Below are 19,700 nucleotides of genomic sequence, written 5' to 3'. Positions count from 1 at the left end.
TTTAAAAGTTGGCACAAGGAAATTAACAAATTTATTTGGAATAATAAAAAGCCTAGGATAAAATTTAACACAATGAATATCCCGAAATCAAAAGGTGGATTCGATCGCCCCAATTTGCAGCTATACCATGAATCCTGTGCTTTAGATTGGGTTATGGACTGGGTAAAATTGGAAAAAACAAAAATTTTAATATTAGAAGGCCACGATTTACGATGGGGCTGGCATAGATACTTATGGCAAGAAAAACTGAAAATAGATAAAAGTTTTGGTAACCATTTTATAAGATCGGCCCCCCTTAGAATTTGGATAAAATACAAAAGATTTTTCTACGAAAAAACTCCCCTGTGGCTGAGTCCCTTAGAGGCAAGGCAACGAAGACTACTTGGTTAGAAAAAATGGCCAACGTATAGGGAACTAATTAAGAAAGAAAATAACCCCTCAGATACACCCCCAATTAAAAACTTGGAGGAAATCCAGAAAGACTATAAGAATATTTCGTGGTTTCAATACCATCAATTAAAATAAATTTACAAAAAAGATAAAATTAGAGGATTTAACATGAATAGTAATTTCTGGGACAACTTACTAACTAGAAACAAGAAAATTATAACATTACTATATAAAAAATGATTAGAATAGAAGACCGAAAGTGAAATTATTAAAAGCTCCATGTTGCAGTGGTCCAGAAATGTAGGTAGATCAATAACAATGGAAGAGTGGAAAAATATTTGGAATAAAAAAATATTGTTACTCGACAGATTTGAAAGAAAACTGGCTTAAGACCATACATAGATGGCACTTAACACCCAAAAAACTTGGCCAAATGTATCTTGATAATAAATGCTGGTGGTGTAAAGAACATGTGGGCTCCTACTTCCACATGTGGTGGAACTGTAAAATAATTAACGATTACTGGAAAAATGTCCATTTGGAATGTAAAAAACTATTAAACATGGAATTAGATTTTAAACCTGAATTTTACCTCTTAGGCTTACTCAATATACCAACTAGTGGTGAAACAAATTCCTTTAAAGAAAAAGAGAATAAAGAAAAAATATTTACATACACAGTGACAGCAGCAAGATTAGTAATAGCTAGGAATTGGAAAGGATTAAATAAACCTACCAAATATATGTGGCTAGAGAGGCTCCTAGACATTAAAAACATGGATAAATTGACTTACTGGACCAAAAAGTATTCGACTATTTGGCTATTCGACTAGAAAAACAGACTGGTCAAACTTGGAGAAATATCTCAACGAAGAAGTGTAACGAAGACGATACGCAATGGAAGATTGAAAGTCACCCCCCCCCCCCCCCACCTTCTTCCCTTCTTTGGTTAGGGACGCCTTCCCTGGGAGTCTGTTAATGACCTCCACCCCTCAACCCTTCCCAACTCACCGTCCCATATCCAAACCCCTTCCCCCCCCATTCATATTTGGATAACCAACTCCTACTCCCCTCCCCCCTCCTCCCTTTCCACCCCACCTATCCTTCCCTAATCCCCTTCTCTTTTGTACTCCCCCTTAGACTCTCTTACTTGTTTGTCTGTAAACTGAAAAAACGCAATAAAAACTATTTTTTAAAAAATCAGCATCTTGTAGATACTGCAGGGAAACTGCATTATCTACCTCCCTTCGAAGGCATGCCTGGTTACACACCTCAACCTTTTCAGAAGCGGGCAAGTTGCTGGCAGTGGATCTTCCGGAGCATGACGATGGCCTCTTCAATCCTAAAACAAATACCCACATAAAGGACACACAAGAAGTAAGACAGGCTGTGAATAAGTTTGGGTTTCCCCAATCATCTTCTCGCCAATGAACAAGGAGCCAGCAGTCGTCTTCCTACACTCATAGGCCGTTCTTCCCTTCCTTGCGAGCCTCTTCCCAAACCAGACCACCACGCTCGCCAAAGCAACAGACGCAAGCTGCCTTGCGTCCGCAAGGTATAGGGAAGTCTCGAAATAAAACAAAGCATCGCTTTTAGTGACACCACTCTCCCTTCTTCTGCACGGGTGTCCTCTCTGCCTTCACACGGTGAATACTCACCTCATCACGGGATACACAGTACTCACCTGAATCCCTCACAGTTACCTTCTCAACATACCAATCCGACTGTTCAATTTGCTACGAGGCTAGCCAACTTTTACGCCACATGGTGTCGCATTACCACTGACAAGTGGGTGCTGGAAATTATTCGGAATGGCTACGCCATCGAGTTCAAAAGTTTACCTCAGTCGGGAGTTGTTAGGATGATACCTCCCTCTTCTGTTTTGTGGGACGAAGTTTGTACCCTTCTCCAAAAGGGGGCTATCATGCCATTCCACCCTTCAATGTTTGCTTCAGCCTTTTTTTCCACCTATTTTTTGGTCCCCAAAAAGGATGGAGGCCAGAGACCAATCTTGGATCTCCGAGAGCTGAATCTTTACATCCGGGCACGCAAGTTCCGTATGGTCACCCTTCAGACCATTCTTCCCCTGATTCCGCAGCACGCTTGGTTCGCCACAATTTATTTGAAGGACGTGTATTTCCACATAGCCATTAATTCACGCCATCACAAGTACTTGTCCTTCAAGATAGGCCACAAGGCCTTCTGTTTCAGGGTTTTGCCCTGTGGGATATCCACAGTGTCTCATGTCTTCACCAAATGCATGGCAGTGGTGGCGGCTCACTTACATCTCCAGGGAATCACGGTGTTCCCTTACATCAACAATTGGTTGCTCATTGGAAATTCCCATTTGCAGCTTCTGGATCATATCCAGTTCACCCTTTCCTTCTTCCAGAGGCTTGGTCTTGTCGTCAACCTCCAAAAATTCCATTTGGAGCCAACGCAGGACATATGTTTTATAGGCACCCAGATCAACTCCCTCGACCGCAAGACATATCTTCCCGAGGAGTGTTTCTGCAATCTTCGATCTGCCGTCCTGCGAATAATCCAGTCACCATCTGTGGATGCCAAGCATGTGCAGTCCACATTTGGGCATATGGCCTCAACAACAGCGGTCACACCATTCGCCTGGCTGCACTTCCGCCCGCTTCAGTCGTTGCATTGGTGGACAAAGTGCAGCAACATTTGTGTCGGCATGCTGTTCCAGCCCCCAGGGCCCTCAACAGTCATTACGACTGACACCTCCCTTCAGGGATAGGGAGCCCACTCCGGCTCCGAGATAGTCCTTGGGTGCTGGTCAGCAGCCAACACCAAGCTCCACATCAATGCTCTGGAGCTCATGGCAATCCAGAAGGCTCTGCATGCATTCAAACGCTCCATCCTTGGCCGGGTGGTTCAGATTCGTACAGACAATACGACAGCAGTCTGGTATCTGAACAAACAGGGCGGCACTCGATCTCAGACCCTCCTCCGCCTTGCGCTAGAGATTTGGAACTGGTGCCTCCCCAGGGGGATAACACTTGTCGCCATACATCTCCCTGGCCAGGACAACAGCACTGCGGACGAGCTCAGCAGAGTGGGTCTCGACACTCATGAGTGGTTGCTTCGTCCTCACATCATCATTGCTGTTTCAGAGGTGGGGGTCAGCTGAACATAGATTTGTTCGCAGCCCCGAAGAACACCAAATGCGACCTCTACTGCTCCAGAATGCTGCAGAGCGCACGACAGGGCTGTCTAGGAGATGTCTTCCTGTACAACTGGAAAGGCCCTCTATTGTACATCTTCCCGCCCATCCCTCTCCTTAACAGATTGCCAAGATGGACGCTGACAATGTGAATGCCATTGTAATAACACCAAAGTGGCCACGACAGCCTTGGTTCACACTCCCTGAGCTCGATGGCTGCGGGAGAGTGTCTTCCTCTAGGCAATCTGCCGGACTTACTGACAATCCAGGATGTCACCCAGGCCTTGGCCTCCTTCGCCTCATGGCATGACGAGTCCCGCCCTGCCACTTTCCCGCTCAGTAGCGGACATCATAGACACTGCACATCGCCCATCCATGCAGCGATCCTATGTTGTGAAATGGAACCGTTTCACTGTTTGCCCCCGAACGAGGAGTGGATCCTCTGCAAGCCCCTATCTCCCACATACTTGATTTCCTAGCGATATTGGTTCAAGACGGCTTGGTACTTTCATCGTTGAAATGTTACCTGGCTGCTCTTTTTGCTTACCGTTGCAGGAAAGGCGGTGCCTCCTGGTTCCAGGATCTTCTTGTACAGCTCTTTCTAAAAGGGTACCGGAATCTCCGACCGCCAGTCTCCCCTCCACCGCCCTAGTGGCAGCTCGATTTGGTGCTCTCTGCACTTTGGTGCTCTCTCAAACCACCATTCGAGCCCAGGGCTACTGTTGACCTACCTATCATGGAAGGTCGCTTTTTTGGTAGCAGTCACATCAGCACGAAGATCGAGCGAACTCTGTGCACTGCGTGCTGATGAACCATACCTTCGCTTTCACCGGGATAAGGTTGTTCTGAGAACAGATATTGCCTTCCTCCTGAAAGTTGCGACTGCCTTCCATGTAGAACAAGATATAGTTCTTCCTGCTTTTTTCTAACACCCATCAACAGATTTGGAGCGGGCATTGCATCTCCTTGATGTCCGTAGGGCGTTGGCCTTCTACCTGGACAGAACAAAGGAGTTCAGAAAATCCCCAAGACTCTTCCTGAAGTATTGGAATGATGCTAAGGGTTTGCCTGTCTCTCTGCAATGCCTCTCCGCATGGGTGGTTTCCACAATTAAGCTTGCCTATCAGATGGCAGGCACAGATCTGTTTCCCCACCTTTGAGGCCATTCTACAAGGGCTGTTGCCATTTTGGCAGCGTACCTCGTGGAGTCCCTTTGCAAGACATCTGCTGGGCGGCAATCTGGGCTGTTCCGCTCACATTTGCCACCCACTACAAGATGGATGTCCAGTCGAGGAGGCATGCCGCCTTTGGCAGAGCAGTACTCTTCTCGGCACTGGCATGATGCCCACCATCCAAGATTTGTGGCTTGCTATTCTATCACAGGTGCTGATTTCAGCAGAGACCACAAAGGAGTAAGAATGGTTGCTTACCTGTAACCATGTTTCTTCGAGTGGTCATCTGTGAAATTAGCACCTCCCTGCCCATCCTTCCCACAATTCATGCTCAGTCCTCGAGCCACAGTATGGCGGCAAAAAAAAAACTGAGGCTGCAGCCCCTTGCATGGCCTATATTGCCTCCTGTGGAGGCTGGGCGGGGCCACAGCCACAAGCCTATAGCTTTCCAGAGGTCTCCAGTTGATTGTTGCACAGGTGCATCAACTATCACAGGTGCTAATTTCACAGATGACCACTCGAAGAAACATGGTTACAGGTAAGCAACCATTCTATTTTCATGCTGATTTTTGCATTCTAGGAGCTCATTTTTCAAGCCAGCAAATAATTTAAAATATTTATATCTACAGATCTTTTTGATCCTATTGATGATAGAGATGATGATAATGAAGGAGAGTCAGTGGAAGAACATAAAAGTGTTATCATGCATCTTTTATCGCAAGTTAGGTTAGGAATGGATCTAACAAAGGTAAGACTCCAGCCAACTTAATGGAAAATGGAATATTTAAACAATAATAAAAACAATAACAATAAAGTAAAAACAGTTAACAATAAAACAATAGCAGCAGATAAAATGCTGGTAGTTCTTACAGAAAATGAACATACCATTATCTGAATAAAATGTCGAGATTTCTTTTCAGAATGCCAATATGTTCAACTTAAGGTTCAAGCAATCTGACCTTTCGTATGTTAGGAATCTATTTACAAAGTTTTCAAAGCGAAGTAGGATGAGACCAGTTTTATCTTCTTTGGAAAGGGTTGCTTCATCAGGGCACTGCCACAGAAAAGGCTGTCAGTATTATCTCATGTTAAGACCAGAGTGTTGTTATTAAAAAGTGACTTTAGTAAAGAGCAGAATTGCTTAAAATTACTTCTTATTGTGACTACAGGCAGTCCCCAAGTTAAGAAAAAGATAGGTTCTATAGGTTTGTTCTTCAGTTGAATTTGTATGTAAGTCGGCTAGCATAGGCAAGAACATAAGGAAGGGTTAACACCCCTGTGGTGTTTGTTTTGCTGTCTGTGTACCTATTCAGATGATTTCACCTCACTTTCTGTTCCTATGACAATTAGATTTTGAAATTTTTGTTGTGGAAACAAGGATTGGTGATAAAGCTTCAGTGGAGACATTCCCTCCCCTTCCCCGATAACTCTTTAGGAGTGAATTTCCCTTCTGAGGGGAAGATTTGTCTCAGCCTCATTCTTAATTATAACTTGTTTGTAAGTTGGAGACTGCCTGTACATAGAAAGTACTCCAAGTAGAACAGATGCACCACATTTTTAGTACTTACCCTTAGAAATGTCAAATCATGTTAAGCCAATCACTGCATTAAGACTTCCTTAGTTCAACCTCTGTTTAAAAAACAAACAAAAATCAGCAGATAAAGTTCTGTGTTTTTTCTGCCTTAGGTGGTCCTTCCGACTTTTATTTTGGAAAGAAGATCTCTCTTAGAAATGTATGCTGACTTCTTCGCACACCCAGATTTATTTGTGAGGTATTCAGGATTTTTATTATATGCTGACTTTTTTCTGTGATTGCAAACCTGATATAATAGACTCTCTGTTAACTGGCACCTGTGGGAATTGATTTATGCCTTTAAGAGTTACTATTAAAAAGAGGCCTAATGAATGCTATAGCCCATACCATACCATACCATGAACTCTGTATTTATATTAATAATGAAATGCAACAATTAAACACAAATGAAGACAGGCTTAACTTAATGTAACATTGTTTTACTGTATTATAAAAACAGCTTTTTTACAATTTAAAGTATTACAGTATATTCTCCCTTGATCAGAACTCCGGCAACTGGAACTCTCAAGCAACTGGCAAAAAACAAAGAAATAACACTTTAGATGAAAATTAAAATAAAAGCAATCTTTGAATGGAAAGATAAGTTTCCGTTAAGTATTCTTTCAATTTTTTGCTGGTTGCTTGAGAGTTCCAGTTCTTGAGTTTCAGTTAACTGAGAGTCTTCTTTCTTTCTGTACTTTCTTTCATGAATCTAAACAAAGGCAAGTTTGTGTAGTTTCTGTTTCAGTAGACAACTTAGGCTGGCTCTACACTGCTATATAATCCAGTTTTAGAATGTAGATTAACTGAATTGAACTGGATTATATGAGTCTACACTGCTATATAATCCCGTTCAGTTCAGTTAATCTGCATTCTGAAACTAAATTATATGGCAGTAGAGATCTAGCTTTAGTTTCAGAATAAGAATACTTATTAATTACTTGTGTTTTCTCTAGCATTAGTGACCAAAAAGATCCAAAGGACCGAATGGTTCAAGTGGTCAAGTGGTACCTCTCAGCATTCCATGCAGGAAGGAAAGGATCTGTTGCTAAAAAGCCTTACAATCCCATCTTGGGAGAGATCTTCCGATGTCACTGGGTGTTGCCAGGAATGGATCAAGAAGATAATACGGTAAATAAAACCCACTAAGTGAATTCAAGTTACTTATGGATCATTTTGTCAATATGTCATCTGTTCCTTGACATATCCTTCACTGTGGAGGTGATCACATAGAAAGAAGGATGGAGATCGGGAGAATCATACTATTATAAAGCTGAAAGGGACTATAATAATAATAATAATAATAATAATAATAATAATAATAATAATAATACTTTATTTATACCCCGCCACCATCTCCCCAACGGGGACTCGGGGCGGCTAGTTCAATTCCGTGCCATGCAAGAATTGCCATTCACAAATAAAGCACTCTCAAAATATGGCCACCCACCCAATGTTTAAAGACTTCCAAAGGAGCAGAATTCACTACTCTGTGAGGCAGTCTGTTCTGCTATCATACATTTTACAGTCTTAAGATGTTCCTCCTAATATTTAGATGGAATATCTCTTTTTTGTAATTTGAATCCATTGGTTTGTGTTCCAGTCTGTAAAGCAGCTAAAAACAAGCTCATTCCATCTGATACATGATATCCCTTCAAGTATGTAAGCATGGCTTTATCACCTCTCAATCTTCTCTAAAAATTCCGAGCTCCCTAAACCATTCCTCATGTGTTTTGATTTCCAGACTTTTTACCATTTTGGTTGCTCCCCTCCCAACATATTCTGGTTTGTCAGTATCCTTCTTGAAGTGTGATGCTCAGAAATGAACAACATTCCACGTGAAGTCTTATCAAAGCATGTTAAAGTGACTTCCCACAGTCTAGAACATCTGTGGCCCTTCAGGTGTTTTGAACTTTTGCTCCCAGAATTCCTGGCCATTGGATAACCTTGCCAGGGTTTCTGGGAGTTGGAGCCCCAAATACCTGGAAGGCTATAGGTTGTACAGGGCAGGTCTAGACCCTATATTGCTGTTGATGCTATGACTTAATCATAGTTCTGACTAACCATGACTTTTAAATCACATTTATGTTTATTGTGTTTTAACTTTTGTCTGATGTATTTTAATATGTGTATGTTTTGATATTTGTGTTTTAATATGTGATATTATAGATGTATTTGGCTATGTTGTGCCCCACCTTGAACCAAAAGGAGAGGCGAATAATAAATACATAAATATTATTATTAGAATGCCAAAATATGTTTTAGCCACCCCATCACAATATTAAATTATATTTAATGTATAGTTAATGAAGATCCCTAGGTTATTTTCATACGTTTTATCAAGTCATCTGCCACCCATTCTAGTCTACATTTGTGCATTCTGTTTTTCATTTATCCCTGTTGAAATTCATTTTGATGAGGAATCTATCAAATGGTTTTGAATCGTAATTCTATCTTCAGGATAGTCATTACCCTTCCTAATTTGGTGTCATCTGCCTTCTACTCCCACCATCCAAGTTATTGATATAGATGTTGAACAACAACATTGGGCAAATAACAGAACCTTTTGGCACCCAAGTAGTTATTACTGGCCAGAACTCTTTGGGTTTGGTTCATAACTAGTTACAGGTTACTCCTAGCAAAGCACCCACATTTGTCCCACATTTACCAGCTTGACTGCAATAATGACAGATAATCTTATCAGAAACCTATACAGTGGCCCTGTCCTTTTCTTGTCCCTTTCTTTGGGTGAAAAAAATAGCTAGTCTGTACACTTGTGTAAATTTTAGTAAAAAAAATCAACCTGAAAAACCTGAGTGAACTTATCCTTCAGTCATTGTGTAGTGTAATTTCACTCTTATAAAAAATGAACCACCCCCTTCTCAGAGTAAAGTAGTGAAAGAGTTTAGCCCATTCTGGAAAACCTAAAAGAAGCACCGACCACCTTTACTCTCCACTGTGGTGCTACCTTTATGAAGGTTTTGAGGAATGCCTGGGCAGGGAAATGGTGGTGATGGCCAGGGCCAGCTTCCCCGAGGTGTTATATTGGTGGTTTCCCCTCTCCATAGAATAGCCATCGACTTATTCAGGTTGGGAGCCAAAACTTGTAATTTTGGCTCCCTACCCTGCCCTCAACTTGTACATGAGGTAGACTTATACCTGAGTATATACAGTAACTACATACGGTAGTAAAAAAAGCTGTCAATCATGTGAAATTGGAAAACCTTTTTTTTTTTTTAAATTTTAGGAATCAGTTGCAGATGGACCACTTCCATGGGTTGCTCAAGATAATGTATCTTTTGTAGCAGAGCAAGTTTCCCATCACCCTCCAAGTAAGTTGATGCCTTTGCATAATTAATTTTTTTAATACCCTTCAGAATTAATGTTCAGTCACTGATCTTTGGTCACCAGTGTTTTTTGAAAGTGCAGCCAGGCTTCTTCGTCAAACTTCTTAAGAAGCAAATAACTATTTATATACCACAAGTGCTTTATGCTGAACTTAGAGTTTTATAGTTTTAACAGTCTTTGTTTTTCCTTCAAGTTTCAGCATTTTATGCAGAATGCCCCAGCAAGAAAATCCAATTCAATGCTCACATCTGGACCAAGTCAAAATTCCTGGGAATGTCTATTGGTGTTCATAATATAGGCCAAGGTATGTTTGTCACAAATTTATAACTTCTTTGCTCACCAGCTTCCATAATATCAGCATCTCTCTTTCTCTCAAAGTATGTCTCTTTGTCTGTCTGTATTACAAAGGCTGTTGCTAGGTGAAGGATTGGCCCTCTGTGATGTCACTGGGGAAGGAAGCTGATGGGAAAGGGAGGAAAGAGCGAGAAATGAAAGGAAAAGGAGTAAAGAGGGGGGGGAGAAAGAAAAAGGAGGAAAAGAAAGAAGGGACAGGAAAGGAGAAATGGCATGAAGGAAGGGAAAAAGAAAGCATGGGGGCAGTGGCCCCTTTGACACCTAGTCAACGGCAGGTATATGCTAGTAAGTTGTGTGTATACATACGTCTGTCTGTACCACAAGAGCTATTGCTAGGTGAAATTGTCCTTTGTGATGTCACTGGATTGGCTATTGATAGGTCAAGTGGCCCTCTGTGGTGTCATTGGAATAAAAGGTGATGTGTTTGGGGGGAAGGCATTGTGATGTAGGCCTTTATTTATTTTATTAATTTCAATTATTTATACCCCGCCCTTCTCACCCGAGGGGACTCAGGGCAGCTTACAAGTGGCAATTGATGCCGTTACACTTTTCAGAGCTGGAGAAGGGAGAAAGGCGAGTGGAAGGTAGGGGGAAAAAAGGAAGAGAAAAGGAGAAAGGAGGGAGGGGGAGAAGAAATAAAAAGAAGAAAGAAACAGAAGAAAGGAAAGAGGGAAAGGTATGAGGGGAGGGGAGGAAAGAAAGAAGAGAGGGGAGGAAAGAAAGGAAGAAAAGCACTTGGTACGTATGTTGTTTTGAGAAAAATTCTATTTTCATTGGCAAGAGAAAGTAGTTCTGTGAAGGCTGGTAGTGATCTTGGACAGTGGCCACCAACTGATTGCAATCCATGAATCTTAGTTTCCATTTTAAGATTTTGATCCTACACTGCATGCATAGAGTACTATTGACAGGATCCAGTGTTTTAAGAGTGCGGTACTTACATGGCTATGTACTGCCAGATATTTAGTTATTTCAGTGTATAATTAGCTATTATTTCTTGCCAAAATCTCCCGAGATAAAACTGAAAGTGCTTGGTGCTGTCTATGCAGCAAGAGTATTGAATATTCTTGCTTTGGACCTTGTCACTGTCACCCCCTCCCCCATGCTAATGAAATAAGAGCATAGCACTCAGATTTGGAATTTTGATAGTACAGGCATTCCTGGTTTCTTCTGTCTTTTGGTTTTAGGTTAAGCACCAAATACGTCAGGAGAACTAACAACAGTGTATCCTGGTGAACTATGAATTACATAGTTCATCATATATAATGTCTATAGAACATAGTTAGGTAATATGTATACCTCTAGATCTGTGCTTCCCAACCTTTGGTACTCCAGGTGTTTTGTACTTCAACTCACAGAAATCCCAGCCATCTTACCAGCTGTTAGGAATTGTGGGAGCTGAAGTCCAAAACACCTGGAGTACCAAAGGTTGGGAACCATAGCTCTAGATGCTAGATTGCCGCTCCTATCATACTTTGACCTTACTTGGTTTGGATATAGTGGGAGTTAAGAGATCTACATCTGAGGGGCCACAGATTCCAGATATTTCCAGTTTTAAAAAAGGAAAAACACTATAATCTAATTGGGCTGGATAAAACATAAAACACAGCTTCTAGCTGAGTAACTTGTTACATGGTTTGATTTTGTAACGTTGTCACCTTTGTGTGCTACTAAGACACAATATAATTTTAGTTGAACTGGTTGTCAGGGGGTCGGGGGGATTAAGAGTCCTGCTTAAATTATTTCAAGTGGGAAGGCAACAAATCCTGTCTTTGAATTTAAAAAATAACTTTGAACAGATCTCTGAGCTGACTATATTTGTGTATTAAGACTTCATGTTATTTCTGTATAAGAAGGGCTGTTCCTTTGGTTATCGTAACACCTGTTCTCTATTACAGGGTGTGTTTCATGCCTAGATTATGATGAGCACTATATTCTGACTTTTCCCAATGGTTATGGGAGGCAAGTGATACTTTATATTTTTCAGTCATTTTGTAAGCAGTTAGCCACATTCCAGTTTTGGGTTCTTGAAAGGTCTCTTCTGTTACCTCCACAGATCTATTCTCACAGTGCCATGGATAGAACTGGGAGGAGAATGTAGCATTAGCTGCTCCAAGACAGGCTACAATGCTAGCATAACCTTCCACACAAAGCCTTTCTATGGAGGAAAAAAGCACAGAATTACAGCAGAAATCTTGTAAGTATATACATGGGTTTTAAAAACCAAACTTGTTATCAAGATTATGGTATACGAGTCCTACTGTAGTAATAGTTGGCATAAAGCTATTCTGATTGAAAGTATTGTAATGATATTTTGTAAGCATTCAAGTAAGAATGATTATATCTTTTCTTTGAGTTCTCCTAATGAGAAGAAAGCCTTCTGCTCAGTTGAAGGAGAATGGAACGGAGTCATGTACGCAAAACATGCAACAGGGGTAAATACACTTTTATTTTGTGTAGTATACAGCATGTTGTATTTTGTTTTTCTCTGTAAAAGAAAATGTTTATTGTATTGTCAAAAGGATTTTGCAGCCAGAATCCCTGGGATGTTGTGTGGTTTCCAGGCTGTATGGCCATGTTCCAGCAGCATTTTCTCCTGACCTTTTGCTTGCATCTGTGGCTGGTATTACTCATAAGCCATCTGAAGATGCCAGCCACAGATGCAGGTGAAACATCAGAAGAAAATGCTGCTATATAACATGCCTGGAAACCACACAGCACCCCAAAATGTTCATTATCTAAACAATGTGGGTTAACTTTACCTTCCTTTGCTAGGAAGTCAAGGTTTTAACGTCAAGGGCCTTTTAAGAGAGCAGAAGACATTAATTATACTTTGGGATTAATTGATGCTGTGCCATGGCTGCTAATGGCATTCCTTGCTATGAAACTACTTTCACTATTAGACACCATTCTGACTAGACTGTGTTGTTTGTCTTAGCAGCAATACAGCAACTATGAATATCAGAATATAGTCAAAATGTAGATGAGCAAATGTAAGCTAAAAAATGTAATTAGTCATAGAGTCTTTCTTTCTTTAGGAGAATGTAGTCTTTATAGATACCAAGAAAATGCCTATCATTAAGAAGAAAGTAAGAAAACCAGAAGACCAAGAAGAATATGAATCCCGCTGGTAAGAACTTGTTTTTTCCTTTTGAACCTTCACGAAAAATAATCAGCATGTTTTAATTGGCTTAAACTTTTAAAAAATGACATTGATAGAAAAAATATGTGATGAAAGTAGATTGTTAAGATTTGGGAACGTATTTGGCCATCTAGTGATCCTTACTGTTCACCTACATGGTGGCAAGTCCTCCCCCCACCCAATTCCCTCATGTAAGGCAATCAGTGTTCTTTTTTCGATCCATGAATCAGTAGTTGGAGTTAGTTTTTGTAGCTTTGTAATCAGGTGCAATATTGAACCATTAATTTTCTTTTTAATATTCTGTATTTTTCCTAGCCTATGGAAAGATGTCACGTACAATTTGAAGATAAGAGACATTGATGCAGCTACTGATGCTAAACATAGGCTGGAAGAAAGACAAAGAGCTGAAGCCAGAGCCAGGAAGGAGAAAGAGATTCCATGGGAGACACGGGTACATACAGTTCTCATTCAACCAGTAGATCTTTTGCAGATCTCCCTTGTTCCTACGGAGGCTGCTAAATGCATATTCTTCTCTTACAGCTGTTCCATGAAGATGGAGAATGCTGGGTTTACGATGAGCCACTACTCAAGCGACTTGCTGCCAGTAAATACTAAGTGGGCCATTCCTTGGCTTAGTGGCACGAATTATAACTTCCAAGTCCTCTTCTTTTGGAGAGCCTGCCTCCTCCAGTTACAGTTCCTTATCTCAGGGATACTGGACTTTCTGATGCAGCGAACAATTAAAGCAGGAAGAGCCTTGACTGTGTAGCAGTAATTTATATTGGCCTTTCCTGTATGACCTCCCCAACGCTTCTAGGTGAATTAATAAAACCTGGGCTTGAGTCCCCGTTGTGTACGTTCTCTCCACCTCTATAAAAGGTGCAGCAGGGCATTTGATGCCAGTTACGTATGATTCTAGCATCCTACATAATATATACAACATGGCTTAAGTTTATTCAAGCCATTTAATTTCCATGTAAATACAAAGATTTCTTTGGCCAGTTAAAAAAATGCAAGAATATAATCTACCAATGAGCATATTTTAAAAGAAAATCAAACCTTTTGGCATTACATTGTTCCTCAAATAACTTTCGTATTTTTAGAAACTAAAGTGTAATTATAGATTACCATTTGGTTCTTGCTGGTACATATATAATGCTTCATAAAATAGATTTTCAAATGTATGCTGTTTTATTCAAAGTCAATCTTTTTCAACGCAACAATGCTTTCAAATGGCATTATAGCCAATTTCAAACAGTGCTCCGAATGGGTTGAGAATGTTCAGTAATGAGACAATGTGATTTGTCAGAATGTGAAATAGTGCAGCCAAAAAAATCAACTCTCAATGCATCACATGATTTAGAATATCATGTAGATCACCATTTCCTCCCCAGATATGTACATTAAGCTGTGATGCTAACTTTAAATTTATTGGGAGTTCCTTATTACGAGTCTAATTTCTGCCACGTTATAATTTGGGGGGGGGGGGGGGGCAAAAAAAAACCCCAAGGAAACATGAACTCTTTTTATGACATTGTCAAATAAGGGAGGGAGCAAGTTTTTCTTTCAGTTGCAAAAATTAAGACATCTAAGCTAAAGTGTGTATACATACCACAAGCTAGTACTCAGGTTGTGTTTAGGTGTCGAAGTTAAGAGAAACATGTTTAAAGATGGGGCAAGTTTCTTAACGTCTGTTGAAAATCAATCAATTTGCACAAGAGATAATGTATTTGCCCAGATTACTCCCCACCCTTCGTGCTTAAAGGTTATATACAAGCTGTGTTTATGCAGCTGGATCAATCTCTGTTTTGAAATTTGTATTACGATGGCAAGACTAATTTGGCCTAATTAAGTATTAATGTATGTAGCTTTTCAATGTTACCAGACTGCTTCTCATATTTTGTATTCCAACATTGTTTTATTTCATTTGCGAAGCAATCTACTAGTGTTTCTTCAAGCTCTAAATCTTTACAAATCAGAGTGATTCAAAATGGACGTCAAGAACGGTTCTGTTATATTGGAACAACTTCCACAAAACCCTTATTATCTCAGTAATTAATTTATTGCACATAATATCTCAGAGTACTCATCCTGACCTACCTCATGCACAAGCCTTTGTATTTTTTATCAATTGTTTTCCATGAGGCTAGCAGTGTTCTTGCTCTGAATTGTTGTACAGAAGCACGTTATTGATGTAAAGAAGTCTAAAACACACTGATAGTAATTGATTTATCACTTTTGTCCCTTAAAATAGCACACGGTTAATTGAGAACTAAGAAGTCCACTTGCATATCTAGCAGTTCTCTTCCTCACTCTTTTCCTGTCCCCATTATCTCCAAGTAAAGTATCATTCAAAGAAAGACCCACTACATTACACAAGTTTTTCAGTCTGCTCACTTTCCCCGTCTTCCATATTGCATACATTTAATCAAGAACATAGCTCTCTATATACCTGCCTCTGAAAATACAGCCTTGTTGCACAGTTGAAGGGTATTCAATTACATATTTTCCAGAAAAGCTTAAGTAGACTGGATTCTCTGTAGTAAAGCAGACTTCCCCAATATTCAGTAGTTAAAGGTGTACTACGCATTATGGCAGTCTGAAATGCATTATTTTAATATCTTGTGGTACGGCAGAACATTCAGAGATGACGTATACACTTTGATTTCCTTGATACAAGTCGCATCTGTCAGAGAAGAAGCATCCAAGAACTCTAGCTGAGGTATTTCGTTGCATGAGAGGCTGTGCATATTTGAGGGAGAGGAAGTTTCTGGGTCGCCTTCATGAATTCCATATCCAACCACCTACAATTTCAAAGCGATGAGAGTTATTAGTCTTTTTGCAAAATCTGCCAGCAATCATGTATCTTTCAACATCTTAACTTCTCTACTAGGTCCTCACACTACAGTTAAATAGCAAAAAAAATGACTTTTCGTGATTTGCTATGTTCAAGTAATACTTTAACCATTTTACTTGGAAGTTGGATAAGTGCTGGGGGGGGGCCTTGCCAAATTTCTAAAGCCAACAGTTCAGCATTTTAGAGTCATGATTTGTGTTTTGCAGCATCCTGAGAGGTGAAGAAAGGCAAGGAATTGACTTAAAATTTGCTGGCTTTACATGGTTTATTTCTAGCATAAAGCCCTAAAATGAATATGGCTTAAAGGGAATTCATCACACCTGTTCTAAAATCTAAAACTCTTCACACATAAAAAAAACTACTTCCAAAATGACAGTTTAAGCAGAACATCATTAAAATTGTCTTTTTGCCATGAATACTCACATGTACACTAAGCACTTTGCTTTCTTTGCCTCTGTGTGCTAGAAACCAGTCAACTAATTGTGACTGAGAAAGGGATTTTAGAGCTTCAATCTTTGAAAAGAAAGAAAAGAACATTTTACCTCAAAAAGGAATTGTCAAAACAATTTTAACACATTAATAATGTTGGAATTGTCCCATTTGATTGGAGAGAGTGTGTGGTGGTGTCCGACATGAACTTGTTAGAGCTTTTGGCAAAGGAGGGTCTGGGGACATGACTAGTTAGTTTTATTGGCCTTTTCTAGTGTTGAAGGATAGAAACTAGTCCAGGAATAGCTGGAATTGGCACACATTTCCCATTCCTGTCTGAGCAGGGCTTCTTAAAACTTTTTCCAGTTGTGATCCCTTTTCACCTGAGAAATTTTTTCATGACCCCAGATATATAAAAAAGTATAAGCCAAACATTTACTGAAAACAAATCATTTGCAAGGCTGGCTAAACATGCTGGCTTCCCATTTTGTGGAGTATACAAACATTTTCTGCACAGTCTTCTGTAATCCCTGGATGTTGTTGCTAACAGATTTGTGTAAATGTGTGGTTTCAGAAACCTTTTACTGTTAAGAACCTTTTTGTGACCCCCAACATTGAACTAAGGAAACCCCATTTGGGGCTAGGACCCATGGTTTAAGAAGCAATGTTTTAGAGAACTGCAGAAATGAGTTGGAGTCTCACATCAGATCAGTGATAGGATTCAGTCACGGGAAGGTAGTGAGATGATGCCATCTATGTAAACGCAGTAAGACTCCACAATATTCTGACATACACACATATAATGACAGCAACAGAACATTGCTGTGCAGCCTTGTAACCTGAACATCAGTGTTCCTGATCCGAAGTCAAGCTAGCCCTGCCTACCTTCAGGAAATTGGAATTCATATTATTTTCTTTCACATCAATTTTCTCTTTTTCTTTTTCAAATGAAACTCAATATTCTACGGCACTTCAATTATTCATGCTCAATTTTCAGAATATATTTTGTTTAGTTTGTACTTTTGAAGACTTCCTAGTTTTTCTTATAATAATGGCATCTTTCTCTTTTCCTCAGAATTTCTGTTTTGGCTGTTGTCCTGTCATACTGAATACATATTTCCTATTAGCTATTCACTTAGATTATTACAAGTTTTAAGACATTAATTTAGCGCATGGCCTACACAGGAGTTCTGGGGTTAAATTTTAGAAGGATCTTTTACCTCTCGAACTAATCTGTCAAACAGATACTGTTGAGTCACTACTTCTGTCCAATTCCTATCCACCTCTTCACCAAGATGGGAATCTTCACATTCTTTTAATTTAATGAGAGCTGTGACCTGTGGTAGAGAAGACAGAATTTCATTACAGAACAAAATACTATTTCTCCTCTTATTTTAGCATATATGAATATTCTAAAGAAGTGAATCTATGTGATACGGGAAGATTGAACTATCCCAATTTTGTGTTATAAAAGTGCTACAACTTCAGTCTACAAATCTGTAAATTCATCATCATAAACCTAAAGGCAAAGTCTGCCAAAATGACCCTTGTATCGTGCTTCCCTCCAAAAGAGAGTCTAATAGCAATTACTCGGGCTTAGCATTCAGCACACTAAATGTGTATCTTATTTAATTATTTGACAGTAAGGTGAGGTCAGGGGCCACTTAGAAGGATGCTAAAGTGTGTGTGAGTGTGATCTCAATCAAGATGCAGTTTGATTAAACAATAATAATGCAGCACTAAGATTATCTGGACCCAAAATACACAAAACTGAAAAATGCTAATTTCTAAGAGCCATGCATTTCCTCTTCATTCCCACCTCAGCAACAATAGTAGCCATGTTTTTGCCAAGTCTTGCAGGGCTCTATGGAAACTGAACGTAAGAGTCCTGAACGATTTATCAGGATAGTTCCCTTATTCTAGGACCTGTAACAGTTAAGTTTTTTTATTTTATTTTGGAGATCAAGAGTATTAATTTGTTTTAAGGCATAGCAGTGCATTGTAGGGTAGCAAATGTTTGAGGCATGGGCAATATTTTGCCTTCAGTACTGATTTAAAGCAGGGATGAGCAAAAGATTCTGGCACCTTTCCTTCATACGTGCTTCCACAAAAAACAAAAAAACAAAAAAAAAAACAACCTAATGTGAAAATTTGCCTTGAAATGTCTAGGGTGCATGTTTTTTTACCATGTTTAAGGGCCTTTCTGGACCATTTCAGACCAAGGAGATACCTTTTTAGTAACAAAGTGAGCAAACATTTCCTGATAACTTACTGTTTGAAAAAAGCCCTGGGCCATACCTATGTGTGTGTCACAAAACTTGGTGAAAATGCCCTTGGAGTGCATTTGGGATCTTTTGGGGCAGAATGACACATGTGGTCCACAGGACAGACTTGTTTAAAATGACATGAAGATTCTTAACAAAACAGGCTCTCTACTGGGTACATTAAGGGAGGTAACAATTTGCATGCTGAGCCTCACTACCATTTCTCACATGCAGAGCATACACAGGTTGAATTGAGTGAACAGGTCTATACCTTATTTCACACTTTTTCACTATATCACAAGAATTGAAGGAGTTCCTGAACACTGAAATATGGCACAGAAGAGAAACCGCAATGTGCATCTGCCCCTGTCCTTTTAGCATTCCAATTGTAAAAGCTACTTAATGCAAAGCAGTTAATCTTTTCTGTGCCATTGTATTTTCTGTAAAAGTTTCTGAAAGTCAAAAGTGAAATTCGGTATCTCAGAATAAGTATAATATACCTGAAACTACTGTTGATATAGTATATAAATATAAAAGCAGCCAACCTGATAAAACTATCTTTTTGGTTCTAGAAAATTAACTCTTATTACCTGTGTATTGAAGGCCTCTGCTGTCATATTTTTGATTGTTTCCTCAAAACATGAAAGAAATTCTTCTATTTTCTTATCTGCAAATTCAGAACTGAAAAAAATACACAAGTTTATACCAAATGGCACCAAGCAAAAGAGAATGAATTCTACTAAAAGTATAATTCTGTCTTTTAAGAAAGGAGTGGTACGCTTAAATCTTGCTTTTGAAAATCCAAAGTGCACAAAAAGCAGTAACTTTACTGGACAACCAAAACGAACAAGACACATCACGCAAGATTTTGAAGATCCACTGGAAATACAGGAAATATAAAGTGACAGTGTTAGGGCAAATTGAAGACTGGAACTTAACTCAGGTTTCTACCTTCAGCAAAGGGAAAACTTTTGTCTTTAGGACAATATTTGGC

General features: G+C 39.7%; 2 protein-coding genes across 9 annotated transcripts in view; one reads left to right on the top strand and one right to left on the bottom strand.

The window, feature by feature from the left end:
- Positions 1-14,340, top strand: part of osbpl9 (oxysterol binding protein like 9) — a 99,276-nt gene extending 84,936 nt beyond the window's left edge. For all 8 annotated transcript variants that reach the window (XM_003220296.4, XM_003220298.4, XM_062978311.1 and 5 more), the window contains 11 exons: positions 5,372-5,490; positions 6,429-6,514; positions 7,272-7,446; positions 9,563-9,647; positions 9,857-9,967; positions 11,913-11,976; positions 12,071-12,211; positions 12,371-12,449; positions 13,053-13,144; positions 13,472-13,607; positions 13,697-14,340. In XM_003220296.4, the coding sequence (XP_003220344.2) occupies positions 5,372-5,490; positions 6,429-6,514; positions 7,272-7,446; positions 9,563-9,647; positions 9,857-9,967; positions 11,913-11,976; positions 12,071-12,211; positions 12,371-12,449; positions 13,053-13,144; positions 13,472-13,607; positions 13,697-13,771 (1,163 nt within the window). In that variant the 3' untranslated portion in view covers positions 13,772-14,340. The remainder of the gene's footprint in view (positions 1-5,371; positions 5,491-6,428; positions 6,515-7,271; positions 7,447-9,562; positions 9,648-9,856; positions 9,968-11,912; positions 11,977-12,070; positions 12,212-12,370; positions 12,450-13,052; positions 13,145-13,471; positions 13,608-13,696) is intronic.
- Positions 14,341-15,054: 714 nt separating this feature from the next.
- nrdc (nardilysin convertase) overlaps positions 15,055-19,700 on the bottom strand; it is a 41,194-nt gene continuing 36,548 nt past the window's right edge. Inside the window, exons 28-31 of the mRNA XM_003220284.4 lie at positions 19,297-19,387; positions 17,663-17,779; positions 16,437-16,526; positions 15,055-15,960 (exon numbers count right to left, since the gene is read on the bottom strand). Of these exons, the coding sequence (XP_003220332.1) occupies positions 15,766-15,960; positions 16,437-16,526; positions 17,663-17,779; positions 19,297-19,387 (493 nt within the window). The 3' untranslated portion in view covers positions 15,055-15,765. The remainder of the gene's footprint in view (positions 15,961-16,436; positions 16,527-17,662; positions 17,780-19,296; positions 19,388-19,700) is intronic.

The sequence above is a fragment of the Anolis carolinensis genome, chromosome 4, assembly GCF_035594765.1.
Source record: "Anolis carolinensis isolate JA03-04 chromosome 4, rAnoCar3.1.pri, whole genome shotgun sequence".
NCBI classification, from domain to species: Eukaryota; Metazoa; Chordata; class Lepidosauria; order Squamata; family Dactyloidae; genus Anolis; species Anolis carolinensis.
This window is presented reverse-complemented; position numbering and strand designations above follow the sequence as displayed.